This window comes from Oncorhynchus masou, chromosome 18, assembly GCF_036934945.1.
Source record: "Oncorhynchus masou masou isolate Uvic2021 chromosome 18, UVic_Omas_1.1, whole genome shotgun sequence".
In the NCBI taxonomy this organism is placed as follows: domain Eukaryota; kingdom Metazoa; phylum Chordata; class Actinopteri; order Salmoniformes; family Salmonidae; genus Oncorhynchus; species Oncorhynchus masou.
In genome coordinates this window covers 69,886,138-69,902,019 of record NC_088229.1, presented here as the reverse complement: position 1 = coordinate 69,902,019, position 15,882 = coordinate 69,886,138, and the positions used below count along the sequence as shown (strand labels likewise).

The window sequence follows — 15,882 nt, the reverse complement described above, 5'->3', positions numbered from 1 at the left end:
GTAGCTATCTATACTCCACATACCGGAAGTTACAGTTTGCGTTTTTCGTCATTCACCACCAAAATGGCGTTGCGTATGCTTTGCTCCTCTGTCTTGCGAACGGGCACAGATATAGGGGTCAGCAATGCCAGGACGTTTGGAACTGCAGGTAAGATGTTATTGTGGACAGATTTATGGTTCCAAATTCAGGAATTATTAGAATGGCGAGCCTCTCGCAAGCGAATACCGAAAGGAAGTTTGCAGATCATAGCTACGTTAGCTAGCTGCCTAGTGGCTACTCCCTGCGTATGCCTTATAACGTTACTTGCATATAATATTTATTCTGGTAATATGTGTTTGATTTTCAGTCATTTTATGCCGACGGTCTGCTCCATTGGGACCAATGCCAAATGAGGACATAGACTACAAAAACTTGGAATCACTCGAAAAGTATCGCAGTTACACACGCTACCTCAAGAAAGCAGAGGAGGCGAAGAACACACCAGCCTGGTGGAAGACCTACAGACAGTATCAGGAGCAAGAGGACCCTGGGCGTGGTGCGCGGTATTTTCTTATACACTGACACAGTAACGTTACCTAATGTGCCCTCCTACAGTATGTTTACTTTCGGCCTCTGCAAAGAGGTCTGGACCTTGCTTTATCACAGTGGTGGTAGTGCACTTGTCCTGCATCTGCAGCTAAGTTACTGGTTCAAGTAGTGTTATCAGCCCAGTTTTTAGAAGATTTGAAGTATAAAGATGAATGGCAACTGACACAGAAGACATTTCAACCCTTTATTGTCTGGCATGCTCAGTTTTCTCTCCTGTATGTCATTCTGGTCCAGATGTGGAGCGAGCCAACATTGGGCTGCCACATTGTCGGCCCTCCAGGGTGAAGGAAGCGAGGGAGCGGAAGAGGGTGGTGAAGGAGAACAGACGTAGTATAGAGCTGGAGAGAGCCATGCGTCTGCGCACCTGTAAGTTCCCCCAGCTCGGCCGGATATTTTTGAATACCATACAGAAACCAGACATATTAGCTTAATTTCAAAGACTAACGGGTCATCTTGATCTAATATGGATGTTGTTTTTCCAGTTAAGGTCTCCCTGGATCGGGTGCAGGCAGGCTGGGAGGAGACGAGCGGCCCGTACCATGTCCAGAGGCTAGCGGATCACTATGGGATCTTCAAGGATCTGTTCCCCATGGCCTACTTCTACCCCCGCTTCACACTGTGTGTCAGCTACGGCCAGGATAGCCCAGCACAAGTACACTATGGGAACCACTTGACCCCCACAGAGGTAAGAGAAACGGATCGTAGGTGGATGCTGTAGTTTTCAGAATCGATTTACTGACAGATGCAACCTTTGTTCAGAGACACTTTTTTTTTTGCCCCCAGAATCCTGCATATCAAATCAAATCAAATGTATTTATATAGCCCTTCTTACATTAGATGATATCTCAAAGTGCTGTACAGAAACCCAGCCTAAAAACCCCAAACAGCAAGCAATGCAGGTGTAGAAGCACGGTGTCTAGGAACAACTCCCCAGAAAGGCCAGAACCAAGGAAGAAACCTAGAGGAACCATGCTATGAGGGGTGGCCAGTCCTCTTCTGGCTGTGCCGGGTGGAGATTATAACAGAACATGGCCAAGATGTTCAAATGTTCATAGATGACCAGCATGGTCAAATAATAATAATCACAGTAGTTGTCGAGGGTGCAGCAAGTCACCTCAGGAGTAAATGTCAGTTGTCTTTTCATAGCCGATCATTAAGAGTATCTCTATCGCTCCAACTTTCTAGAGACAGCAGAAAACAGCAGGTCTGGGACAGGTAGCACGTCTGGTGAACAGGTCAGGGTTCCATAGCCGCAGGCAGAACAGTTGAAACTGGAGCAGCAGCATGACCAGGTGGACTGGGGACAGCAAGGAGTAATCATGCCAGGTAGTCCTGAGGCATGGTCCTAGGGCTTAGGTCCTCTGTGAGAAGAAAGAGATAATTAGATAGAGCATATTTAAATTCACATCGGACACTGGATAAGACCGGAGAAGTACTCCAGATATAATAAACTGACCCTAGCCCCCCGACACATAAACTACTGCAGCATAAATACTGGAGGCTGAGACAGGAGGGGTCAGGAGACACTGTGGCCCCATCCGATGATACCCCCGGACAGGGCCAAACGGGAAGGATATAACCCCACCCACATTGCCAAAGCACAGCCCCCACACCACTAGAGGGAGATCTTCAACCACCAACTTACCATCCTGAGACAAGTCCGAGTATAGCCCACAAAGATCTCCGCCACGGCACAACCCAAGGGGAGCACCAACCCATGTGTCTGTGTATTCTCCTATTTCACCTCCTCACCTCTGTGTTTAACAGGCTGCTGTGGCACCTCAGGTCAGTTTTGAGGCAGAGGAGGGCTCCATATGGACACTGCTGCTCACCAGCCCAGGTCAGACACACACCATCAGAAAATACCAAGAATTGTGTAATTCAGTTCTTAACATGTCCACATGGTGGCACTGTATTACTAAAGAAACATTTACTGCATGTTTTGTGTGTAAACCAATGATTTCTTTGTATCAGATGAGCATTTGCTGGACAGTGAAGGGGAGTATGTGCACTGGCTGGTGTGAGTATTGCAGTAATGATAATTGTATTGTGCTTTTTGTCAAACTTGTAAGTGGTTTAAATATCTTGGGGGTTGCCTACTCCTTCAACCATCAATATGATGACGATGATTAAAAAAACATGTTTTTTTATATATAAATGTAACCTTTATTTAACTAGGCTGATGATGACCCTTTTTAAATCTGTTTTTAATTGATGATGATGAGCTCTGTTACCATCAGAATATTTTTACACCTCTAATATCAAATGACAACAATCACAAATTGGTTGCCCAAAAAAAAAGCGAGTCATTGACGTCCTCTCTTTGTTTCCAGTGGGAACATCCCAGGTGGGGCTGTGACCTCAGGAGAGGAGCTGTGTCCATACCTGGCCCCGATCCCTGCTAAGGGTACTGGCTTTCACCGCTATGTTTATATTCTGTTCAGACAGGAAGAAACCATCGACTTCCATGAAGACATCCGACCGCTGCCATGGTGAGGAACAGGTCATACACAAGTGTCACTCGCGCTCCATGACATCAATCATCAAGCTGTTCATTCCATAGGGTACCCAAACAGACGAACACACATAGTAACATGCCCCCCCTGTTCCCCAAGTGTGTCTCTGTCAGAGCGGAGCTTTAAGACGGTAGAGTTCTACAGGAAGCACCAGGACAGCATGACTCCAGCAGGCCTCTCCTTCTTCCAGAGTCAGTGGGACCAGTCTGTTACCCACACTTTCCATAACATACTAGGTAAGTGCACACAAGTTTTATTAGTTTGGCTGAACCTTTGGGAATGTTGCCGGCAATTTGATGTGTGCACATGTACACTGAACAAAAATATATAAAAGCAACATGCAACAATTTCAATGAGTTTACTGTGTTACAGTTCATATAAGGAAATGAGTCAATTGAAATAAATAAATTAGGCCCTAATCTAGGGATTTCACATGACTGGGCAGGGGTGCAGCCATGGGTGGGCCTGGGAGGGCATAGGTCCACCCACTTGGCTAATCAGCCAATCAGAGTAAGTTTTTCACCACAAAAGGGCTTTATGACAGACAGAAATACTCCTTGGTATCATCAGCTGTCTGGGTGGCGGGTCTCGGACGACTCCGCAGGTGAAGAAGCCAGATGTGGAGGTCCTGGGCTGGCGTGGTCTGCGGTTGTGAGGCCAGTTGGACGTACTGTTCAAATTCTCTAAAACTACGTTGGAGGTGGCTTATGGTAGAACAATTAACATTAGATTCTTTGTCAACAGCTGTGGTGGACATTCCTGCAATTGCACACTCCCTCAACTTGAGACATCTGTGGCATTGTGTTGTGTGACAACACTGCACATTTTAGTGGCCTTTTATTGGCCCCAGCGCAAGGTGCACCTGTGAAATGAGCGTGTTGTTTAATCAGCTTCTTGATATACCACACCTGTCGGGGGATTGGATTATATTGGCAAAGGAGAAATGCTTACCAACAGGGATACAAACACATTTCTGGGAACTTTTTTTCAGCTCATGAAACCAATACTTTACATGTTGCGGTTATATTTTTGTTCAGTATACTTTGGTACACACTCATTGCAATGTGTGTGCTGTGGCATCTTGTCTCTATTTCAGTTCAGCGATTGCAGACATGTCTATTTACAAGAAAATCGTGGACCTTGAGTTATACTATTTCTGGGAACGCTTTAGTGTGTGTATTTAATTGTGTGATCTGAAGGAAGAACCCGCCCGTCCTCTCTTATCCTGGGAGGTGACATCATCGGCTATAATGATCTGTTTGCCTTCCAGAGGAAGTCAACGAGGGGCTTTTTCTACATTGCAGCCGACAATGCAGACAACTGCTGCGGACTGACTGTCAGTGACCATTTAGCCACTATTCATCATGGAATTAATGCTCTCGAACACTAGGCCATGTTTGAGAGTAGGGAAAAACATGATGTTTTTATGGATAAATTGTGACTGACTGATCTACAGACAATATTGAGCAGTTATTTATGATCAGTCAGTCTTGACTCCTCATTTAAGTCGGCTGCAATGTGGAATGCATCGATCGTCTTTTCTCATAGGAGGTCGTCGGGGTGGACATGAGATTCACGCATCCTCTCTCTTGGTCCCTCAGACATGAAAGAGCCCGTGTTTGAGTTTGAGCGGCCTCCTGTGTACCACCCTCCTCAGGTGAAGTACCCTCATGGACAGCCCCTACGGTACCTGGACAGGTACAGAGACGGACAGGAGCACACCTACGGAATCTACTGATGTGTGCAATCTGGATGGACACACACAGTCCAATTATGGTTGATGATAATATAATAAAGTGTTTTTTTTTCTATGAAATGTATTTGTCTAGTTGCTCTCTTGTGCACTTTTGACTTGCTACTGTCTGAATTCTCCCCTTTTTTAAAAGAGAAAATATTTATTTATAAACCAGCTGTTGCCAGTGTGGTAATACTGATGATTTGTCGCTCCAGATGGTTGTTTACATGGCAGGTTAGCCGAGTTGGGTCAGGTTACTTTCTACATTTTATTCCGTTATTAGAAACCTGTCCCAAAAGGATTTGGAAATACGGAGGTATAGATTAGCCACATTGTTTTACCTGAGCATGACCCCAAAACTAAGGCCTTATTAGCCAGCCCTACTTTGTTTTTTTATGATATTGTTGTCACGGAGGACTGATTGGGCTCATTGATTCGAGTTGAAAAATAAACGCTGCGCTCATGGAATGGCAGTACTGAAAAGTGCTATTTACATGAGGAAAAATGACGCCATATGCTGCATTTGCTATAGGCCTCTTGTTTACCTTTTAGTTGGTGATACTTTATCTTGATAATATGCAAGCTGTTTAAAGGGCAAATTTACAGATGAAACAATAAAAAAACGGGCGCCTCGCCTCTGTTTTGGTAATAAAAAGCTGAGGGATGGGCCTAGAGAAATGTAACCACTCAGATTAATAGTCAGAGCTATGGAACTGACCATCAATGATATCAACATTATTGTTTTAACCATGTTATGAGGCTATACAGTGTATAAATGTACAATGTTTACAAACATTGGAGTTAAACAAGCTTACATTTGGGGTTTTGATGAGGTGTGACAGTTGAACTAAGCTGATGAGGCATTTATAACTGATATTCTCCAAGAATCAATAGATATACATATTTTTAATTTAAATATTGATGTAGCAACTGCAGGTTGCCCCTTTTTAAGTCTATCAAAAGTGTGAGTTTGAGCATGTTTTATTTTTTATTTAACTAGGCAAGTCGGTTAAGAATAAATTCTTATTTTCAATGACGGCCTAGGAACAGTGGGTTGGTTAACTGCCTGTTCAGGGGCAGAACGACAGATTTGTACCTTGTCAGCTCGGGGGTTTGAACTTGCAACCTTCCGGTTACTAGTCCAACACTCTAACCACTTGGCTACCCCGCCGCCTCTACACTCTAACCACTAGGCTACCCTGCCGCCTCTACACTCTAACCACTAGGCTACCCTGCCGCCTCTACACTCTAAAGCCACTTGGCTACCCTGCCGACCCATGTGTCCATTAGGCCTATGGATTTATTTTTTATCAGCATGAATTAGATTGAGCATTAAAAGCCTCACTTTTATTACACAGGCTTGGATCCACACTATGCAGCTGTTGCAAGAGCACATTTTTCACTGGCTATCCACTGGTTTGGAAAACAATGACTGATAGGCAGCTCATGTTACATGCTGACCACACTGTTCGCGTCACAAAATAAATGTACACATCCATGTTGTTCAATCATTGTACCGACACTGCTCACGTAGCTCAGCGAGCGTCTGCGTGGCCAGGTGCTAAAATAGAAATAGGTTCTTTTTGTGACGCTCGACACACTGCAAGTCCGGCCTCTCCCATCTCCTCATTGGTTTTTAGGAGCATTTACCCCACGTGGGGAAAGATGGCGAGAGTGGGTAAACGGACAAGTCATTGTCTGTTCTTTTGAGTTTTGAAGTTGAGTCTTTGCCCGACAAAGTGAAGTTAGGATATATCAATGATCCTGTACTAGCTTATGTGCCGAATACATTACGATGTTACAGGTGTCAAGCTTATGGGCCTGTGGCAGCAGGGTGTAGGAGCGAGGATCCAAGCTGTGAGAAATGTGCAGAAGGGTATGAGACAGGAATGTGTAGTATTGGGGAAAGTAGTAGAATGTGTTAATTGTAGGGGTGCCCGTGGGGCTGGGGATCAGACATGTCCCGTGTGAGAGAGGCAGGTTGAGGTTTCCAAGGTTAGAGTAGTGAAGAAGTTGTCATATGCTGAGGCAGTGAAGAAAGTAGAGGAAAATGGGGAGGAGTGGTGTGAGTAGTAGAGATATACCAGTACAGAGGGAGAGGCCAAAAAGTGATATGTTTCAGTAAGATTGGATTTTTAGTATTTATAGCAATATATAACACACTTATAAAATATATAACACACTTATAAAATATATAACACACTTCCGGCGCCGACAGAGATGGCCGCCTCGCTTCGCGTTCCTAGGAAACTATGCAGTTTTTTTTTTTTTTTTTACGTGTTATTTCTTACATTAGTACCCCAGGTCATCTTAGGTTTCATTACATACAGCCGAGAAGAACTACTGTATATAAGATCAGCGTCAACTCACCATCAGTACGACCAAGAATATGTTTTTCGCGACGCGGATCCTGTGTTCTGCCTTACAAACAGGACAACGGAATGGATCGCATGCAGCGACCCAAAAAAACGACTCTGAAAAAGAGGGAAACGAGGCGGTCTTCTGGTCAGACTACGGAGACGGGCACATCGTGCCCCACTTCCTAGCATTCTTCAAGCCAATGTCCAGTCTCTTGACAACAAGGTTGATGAAATCCGAGCAAGGGTAGCATTCCAGAGGGACATCAGAGACTGTAACGTTCTGTGCTTCACGGAAACATGGCTCACTGGAGAGACGCTATGGCGGTGCAGCCAACGGGTTTCTCCACGCATCGCGCCGACAGAAACAAACACCTTTCTGGTAAGAAGAGGGGTGGGGGTGTATGCCTTATGGCTAACGAGGCATGGTGCGATGAAAGAAACATACAGGAACTCAAATCCTTCTGTTCACCTGATTTAGAATTCCTCACAATCAAATGTAGACCGCATTATCTACCAAGAGAATTCTCTTAGATTATAATCACAGCCGTATATATCCCCCCAAGCAGACACATCGATGGCTCTGAACGAACTTTATTTAACTCTTTGCAAACTGGAAACCATTTATCCGGAGGCAGCATTCATTGTTGCTGGGGATTTTAACAAGGCTAATCTGAAAACAAGACTCCCTAAATTTTATCAGCATATCGATTGCGCAACCAGGGGTGGAAAAACCTTGGATCACTGTTACTCTAACTTCCGCAACGCATATAAGGCCCTGCCCCGCCCCCCTTTCGGAAAAGCTGACCACGACTCCATTTTGCTGATACCTGCCTACAGACAAAAACTAAAAAGAAGCTCCCACGCTGAGGTCTGTCCAACGCTGGTCCGACCAAGCTGACTCCACACTCCAAGACTGCTTCCATCACGTGGACTGGGACATGTTTCGATTGCGTCAGATAACAACATTGACGAATACGCTGATTCGGTGTGCGAGTTCATTAGAACGTGCGTTGAAGATGTCGTTCCCATAGCAACGATTAAAACATTCCCTAACCAAAAACCGTGGATTGATGGCAGCATTCGCGTGAAACTGAAAGCGCGAACCACTGCTTTCAATCAGGGCAAGGTGTCTGGTAACATGACTGAATACAAACAGTGCAGCTATTCCCTCCGTAAGGCTATCAAACAAGCTAAGCGTCAGTACAGAGACAAAGTAGAATCTCAATTCAACGGTTCAGACACAAGAGGCATGTGGCAGGGTCTACAGTCAATCACGGACTACAGGAAGAAATCCAGCCCAGTCACGGACCAGGATGTCTTGCTAGGCGGACTAAATAACTTTTGCACGCTTTGAGGACAATACAGTGCCACTGACACGGCCTGCAACGGAAACATGCGGTCTCTCCTTCACTGCAGCCGAGGTGAGTAAAACTTTTAAACGTGTTAACCCTCGCAAGGCTGCAGGCCCAGACGGCATCCCCAGCCGCGCCCTCAGAGCATGCGCAGACCATCTGGCTGGTGTGTTTACGGACATATTCAATCAATCCCTATACCAGTCTGCTGTTCCCACATGCTTCAAGAGAGCCACCATTGTTCCTGTTCCCAAGAAAGCTAAGGTAACTAATCTAAACGACTACCGCCCCGTAGCACTCACTTCCGTCATCATGAAGTGCTTTGAGAGACTAGTCAAGGACCATATCACCTCCACCCTACCTGACACCCTAGACCCACTCCAATTTGCTTACCGCCCAAATAGGTCCACAGACGATGCAATCTCAACCACACTGCACACTGCCCTAACCCATCTGGACAAGAGGAATACCTATGTGAAATGCTGTTCATCGACTACAGCTCGGCATTCAACACCATAGTACCCTCCAAGCTCGTCATCAAGCTCGAGAACCCCGCCCTGTGCAACTGGGTACTGGACTTCCTGACGGGCCGCCCCCAGGTGGTGAGGGTAGGTAACAACATCTCCTCCCCGCTGATCCTCAACACTGGGGCCCCACAAGGGTGCGTTCTGAGCCCTCTCCTGTACTCCCTGTTCACCCACGACTGCGTGGCCACGCACGCCTCCAACTCAATCATCAAGTTTGCGGACGACACAACAGTGGTAGGCTTGGTTACCAACAACGACGAGACGGCCTACAGGGAGGAGGTGAGGGCCCTCGGAGTGTGGTGTCAGGAAAATAACCTCACACTCAACGTCAACAAAACTAAGGAGATGATTGTGGACTTCAGGAAACAGCAGAGGGAACACCCCCTATCCACATCGATGGAACAGTAGTGGAGAGGGTAGCAAGTTTTAAGTTCCTCGGCATACACATCACAGACAAACTGAATTGGTCCACTCACACAGACAGCATCGTGAAGAAGGCGCAGCAGCGCCTCTTCAACCTCAGGAGGCTGAAGAAATTCGGCTTGTCACCAAAAGCACTCACAAACTTCTACAGATGCACAATCGAGAGCATCCTGGCGGGCTGTATCACCGCCTGGTACGGCAACTGCTCCGCCCTCAACCGTAAGGCTCTCCAGAGGGTAGTGAGGTCTGCACAACGCATCACCGGGGGCAAACTACCTGCCCTCCAGGACACCTACACCACCCGATGTTACAGGAAGGCCATAAAGATCATCAAGGACATCAACCACCCGAGCCACTGCCTGTTCACCCCGCTATCATCCAGAAGGCGAGGTCAGTACAGGTGCATCAAAGCTGGGATCGAGAGACTGAAAAACAGCTTATATCTCAAGGCCATCAGACTGTTAAACAGCCACCACTAACATTGAGTGGCTGCTGCCAACACACTGACACTGACTCAACTCCAGCCACTTTAATAAGGGGAATTGATGGGAAATGATGTAAATATATCACTAGCCACTTTAAACAATGCTACCTTATATAATGTTACTTACCCTACATTATTCATCTCATATGCATACGTATATACTGTACTCTATATCATCGACTGCATCCTTATGTAATACATGTATCACTAGCCACTTTAACTATGCCACTTTGTTTACATACTCATCTCATATGTATATACTGTACTCGATACCATCTACTGTATCTTGCCTATGCTGCTCTGTACCATCACTCATTCATATATCCTTATGTACATATTCCTTATCCCCTTACACTGTGTAAAAGACAGTAGTTTAGGAATTGTTAGTTAGATTACTTGTTGGTTATTACTGCATTGTCGGAACTAGAAGCACAAGCATTTCGCTACACTCGCATTAACATCTGCTAACCATGTGTATGTGACAAATAAAATTTGATTTGATTTATCAAATATACTGCAGGGATGTAATATAAATCTCAGAAAATGGAGGTTGTGGTGGCAGCTGCATTTGGTGAGGTATTTGAGTGTTAAGTGGTGGTGTCCCATCCTTTCAGGAAATTTCCTCTATTTACCAAATCATGGGAGCAAACCACACAAGTCAGAGTTAGTTATCAAAGTCCATCTTTAATTATATGAGCTCTATCACAAACCCTGTGACTCTCAGATCAATTCAGTGTCCATCAATGAATTCTCTGAGAGTCCCTTCTACATTGAAACTGAGTATCTTTAATAGCAAAAATCCACCCCCCCCCCCCTCGACGACATGACAATCCACAGGTCCTAGGAACTTACACAAAGAAAGACTTTACTTCAGAGAGGAGTATCCCCTAGCCAGACAGAGTTGGCTATAAATTATCGTTCAGTTTGGTCTCCTAAACAAAGCTCTTATTTCATCCTTGGTGCAAAATGGTACCAAGACATTACCCCCACCCTATGATATATATCAAATTGTCATTTAGATACAACCAATTCTAAATACAACCAATCCTGGACAAGCTCACGGAGAGGAGAGTGAGGCTATAGGTTAAGATAGGGGCAACAGAGAGGGAGCATAGAATGATTCCAGACACTGCCATCCTCCTCTCCCCGATGGGAAAAGTAGGGAGTGACTGGCACACAGACACAGTGGAGCAAAAGATATGTTTACACATGATGACACCTTGACCTCTCCCCTCTCTGCGGCCCAAGCAACTTAGTCCTGACAGAGAACAGATACTGCAACCCCGCCAAAGTATTATACAAAAATAACATTCTGATGAGAAGTAACTTACACACATATGATGAATATAAAACATCTTACCTATGTTACCAACCAATTCTGATTATTCCCCAATAGTGATGGCATGAGGTAGAAATAAATACATTTAATTAGTGGAGTAGGCTGGTGCTCATTTTATTTGATATAATTTTGAAATTAGTGAGTAATATTAGAGGTGTGGCAGGTAACCTAGTGGTTAGAGCATTGGGCTAGTAACCGAAAGGTTGCTAGATCAAATCCCTGAAAATCTGTTGTTCTGCCCACTGTTCCTAGGCCGCCATTGTGAATAACAATTTGTTCTTAATGGACTTGCCTAGTTAAATAAAGTAAATAACAACATGTATTTAGTACATTTTTATTTTTCAAGCAAAGTACAGGGGAGTTGTACTCCAGTCTAGTAGGTGGTGTTAATGCAACACATTGGATACCAACAGCCATTAAACTTCATAGAAGAAGAAGAAGCCCGAGGAAGGAAGAGAAAAGGAATTCGGTTTACCATTTTATCTGTGGATTAATCGTCGGAGTAGAGGACCTTGTGTATTTCAGGTAAAATAACAACCCATTGTTTATAAACACAGGACAAATTAGCTAGCAACAGCAAGCTAGCTATATTTCCATAAATGTTTAATGATTTTTGACCTGTCCACAAATTAATATAATTGGTTCAGACTTTATTTTGATATTCCATTGTGTGTAGCCTGATTGTATCTAGAGTGGGGGTACAAAATCAACATGCCTGCGTCCGGTTTGGGCAGGATGTTAGACCCTGTTGCTCTCTGGTTTAAATGAACTTAAACAAGAGTGGGAAAATTTAGCTGACATTCCAGCATGGACCAGAAAATTCCAGTATGTTGTAATTGCAATTCTGGGTGTTTCTTGGAAAAGGGTTAGGTTTCTGTACAGCACTTTGAGATATCAGCTGATGTAAGAAGGGCTTTATAAATTAATATGATTTGAAATATATTTGAGTTTAGCTAAATGCTACAGTTGTCAACAGCTGTTGTCCCGTGGCACAAAATAAATGGCCAAATCAAATTGTATTTGTCACATGTGCCAAATACAACAGGTGTAGACCTGACAGTGAAATGCTTACTTACAAGCCCGTAACCAAAATGCAGTTAAAAAAATACAGTTAAGAATAAGATATAAAAGTATCAAGTAATTAAAGAGCAGCAGTGAAATAATAATAGCGAGACTATATACATGGGGGTACTGGTACAGAGTCAATGTGCGGGGGCACCAGTTAGTTGAGGTAATATGTACATGTAGGTAGAGTTATTAAAGTGACTATGCATAGATGACAACAGATGAGTAGCAGTGGTGTAAATTTGGTCTGGGTAGCCATTTGACTAGATGGAAGAATGCACTTTTACATTTGTATATTTATTTAACCTTGCAGACTGTGCATGCAGAGGATTGCAATTCCATTGAATTGGGGCTAGTTTAACCAAAATATGCCACAATTGCCTTGTGTATTATACAAAAAAGGTTCACTGTTATAAGCTAACTTTTTTTGCTGAATTTAAGCAAAATTCCCTAAATTCCCGGGCTTAACTTCCCATGGAAAATTTCAGGTAAATTTCCCGAAAAGTTTCTGACCGACCCTTTGCAACCCTAACTCAGACCTCGAGATAATATTTATTTATATAACCGGTGGGTCTAATCCTGAATGCTGATTGGTTAAAACCGCATTCCAGTCGGTGTCTATTCCACAAGTTTCCACCAGCTAAATCTATGACGTTAAAATGCCTATTTAATGTGTTCCATCTGACTGAGCAATCCACTGTCTCATCAGCCCAGCCAGGCAATTTGATATTAAGACTAACATTTAGTTTACAACAGCAGAGATGTGTAGAAACCTTGCTGTCTGTCTCTATGACATTTGCAACATTTCAATATTTCAATATTCAAATTCGATCTCCAGCTGTCCCGTAGTAATGAATGTGTCGGGAGTCGGGACGAGACAGACCTGCAGACAGCGTTTCTCAACCAGTCGAAATCATGAATCAGCTGGCATAATTGTTATGGATATACAGTGAGGGAAAAAGGTATTTGATCCCCTGCTGATTTTGTACATTTGCCCACTGACAAAGAAATGGTCAGTCTATACTTTTAACCTAGGTAGGTTTATTTGAAAAGTGAGAGACAGAATAACAACAAAAAAATCCAGAAAATGCGTGTCAAAAATGTTATAAATTGATTTGCATTTTAATTGGGAAATAAGTATTTGACCCCTCTCAATCATCAGAAAGATTTCTGTCTCCCTGGTGTCTTTTATACAGGTAACGAGCTGAGATTAGGAGCACACTCTTAAAGGGATTGCTCCTAATCTCAGTTTGTTACCTGTATAAAAGACACCTGTCCACAGAAGCAATCAATCAATTAGATTCCAGATTCTCCACCATGGCCAAGATCAAAGAGCTCTCCAAGGATGTCAGGGACAAGATTGTAGACCTACACAAGGCTGGAATGGGCTACAAGACCATCGCCAAACAGCTTGGTGAGAAGGTGACAACAGTTGGTGCGATTATTCGCAAATGGAAGAAACACAAAATAACTGTCAATCTCCCTCGGCCTGGGGCTCCATGCAAGATCTCACCTCGTGGAGTTGCAATGATCATGAGAACAGTGAGGAATCAGCCCAGAACTACACGGGAGGATCTTGTCAATGATCTCAAGGCAGCTGGGACCATAGTCACCAAGAAAACAATAGGTAACACACTACGCCGTGAAGGACTGAAATCCTGCAGCGCCCGCAAGATCCCCCTGCTCAAGAAAGCACATATACATGCCCGTCTGAAGTTCATATGATTGATTCAGTGGACAACTCGGTGAAAGTGTTGTGGTCAGATGAGACCAAAATGGAGCTCTTTGGCATCAACTCAACTCGCCGGGTTTGGAGGAGGAGGAATTCTGCCTATGACCCCAAGAACACCATCCCCACCGTCAAACATGGAGGTTTATACATTATGCTTTGGGGGTGTTTTTCTGCTAAGGGGACAGGACAACTTCACCGCCACAAAAGGACGATGGACGGGGCCATGTACAGTCAAATCTTGGCTGAGAACCTCCTTCCCTCAGCCAGGGCATTGGGTCGTGGATAGGTATTCCAGCATGACAATGACCCAAAACACACTGCCAATGCAACAAAGGAGTGGCTCTAGAAGAAGCACATTAAGGTTCTGGAGTGGCCTAGCCAGTCTCCAGACCTTAATCCCATAGAAAATATGTGGAGGGAGCTGAAGGGTCGAGTTGCCAAACGTCAGCCTGGAAACTTTAATGACTTGGAGAAGATCTGCAAAGAGGAGTGGGACAAAATCCCTCCTGAGATGTGTGCCAACCTGGTGGCCAACTACAAGAAACGTCTGACCTCTGTAATTGCTAACAAGGGTTTTGCCACCAAGTACTAAATCATGTTTTGCAGAGGGGTCAAATGCTTATTTCCCTCATTAAAATGCAAATCAAATTATAACATTTTTGACATGCGTTTTACTGGATTTTTGTTTTGTTTTTCTGTCTCTCACTGTTCAAATAAACCTACCATTAAAATTATAGACGGATCATTTCTTTGTCAGTGGGCAAACGTACAAAATCAGCAGGGGATCAAATAGTTTTTTCCCTCACTGTAGGTCAAATGAAATGCAGCTAATGTGCAGTCTTTCCAGCTTCAGTTTGAAGTGATTGTGTTACTGTAGCTGTGTTGTTGGCTAGCTCCTTTGAACAACAGTGTCCTGACGAGAGAGCACATTTTCCACGTCAGGCAAAATCGTGCCTCATTAGCTCATTGTTATGGATGTATCCAAATACATGTCACTAGAAAACAAACAAACAAATGCAAATGTAGCTACTTTGCTGTTGTTCTGGCTGCACTTTTTGATGTAGTTAGCTGTAGTTGGCTAGCTAGCAAGCAAGGGTTAAAAACGTTGCCAGCCAGTATGACAATGGAACAAAGATGCCCTGATGTCCTAGCCGTGTCTGAATCCTGGCTAAGGAAGGCCACCAAATATTCTGAAATTCCGATCTCCAACTACATTTTCCACCAAGATAGAACTGCCAAAAGGGTTGGAGTTGCAATCTAATCTACTGCAGAGACAGAATTCTGTCATAATATCAAGGTCTGTGCCCAAACAGATCCGGGTCAACAGCATCAATGTAAATGTTTAACTTCCGTCCCAGGCTCGAACCAGAGACCCTCTGCACACATCAACAACAGCCACCCACGAAATATCGTTACCCATCGCGCCACAAAAGATGTGGCCCTTGCAGAGCAAGGGGAACAACTACTTCAGGTCTCAGAAGTAGTGACGTCACCCGATTGAGACGCTATTAGCGCGCACCACCGCTAACTAGCCAATTCACATCGGTTACATTCAGTGGGGAGAACAAGTATTTGATACACTGCCGATTTCGCAGGTTTTCCTACTTACAAAGCATGTAGAGGTCTTTAATTGTTATCATAGGTACACTTCAACTGTGAGAGACGGAATCTAAAACATAAATCCAGAAAATCACATTGTATATCTGGAACTGACCATAGCTGGTATCAATGCACTGATCAATGACTGGCACCAACGGGCG

At 44.2% G+C, this 15,882-nt stretch overlaps 1 protein-coding gene across 1 annotated transcript; it reads left to right on the top strand.

The window, feature by feature from the left end:
* The first annotated feature begins 52 nt into the window (after positions 1-52).
* mrpl38 (mitochondrial ribosomal protein L38) lies at positions 53-4,925 on the top strand. The gene is made up of 9 exons (XM_064924366.1): positions 53-148; positions 348-536; positions 824-955; positions 1,072-1,274; positions 2,357-2,429; positions 2,564-2,609; positions 2,923-3,081; positions 3,205-3,341; positions 4,707-4,925. Exons 1-9 carry the CDS (start codon positions 64-66, stop codon positions 4,841-4,843), a joined length of 1,161 nt encoding a protein of 386 aa, XP_064780438.1. The 5' UTR covers positions 53-63; the 3' UTR covers positions 4,844-4,925.
* The last annotated feature ends 10,957 nt before the right edge of the window (positions 4,926-15,882 follow it).

Coding starts and splice junctions, on each gene's coding strand:
- mrpl38 (XM_064924366.1), top strand. CDS start 64: ATGGCGTTGCGTATGCTTTGCTCCTCTGTCTTGCGAACGGGCACAGAT. Junction 1,275..2,356: donor ACCACTTGACCCCCACAGAG/GTAAGAGAAACG, acceptor TGTGTTTAACAG/GCTGCTGTGGCACCTCAGGT. Junction 3,082..3,204: donor GACATCCGACCGCTGCCATG/GTGAGGAACAGG, acceptor CTGTTCCCCAAG/TGTGTCTCTGTCAGAGCGGA.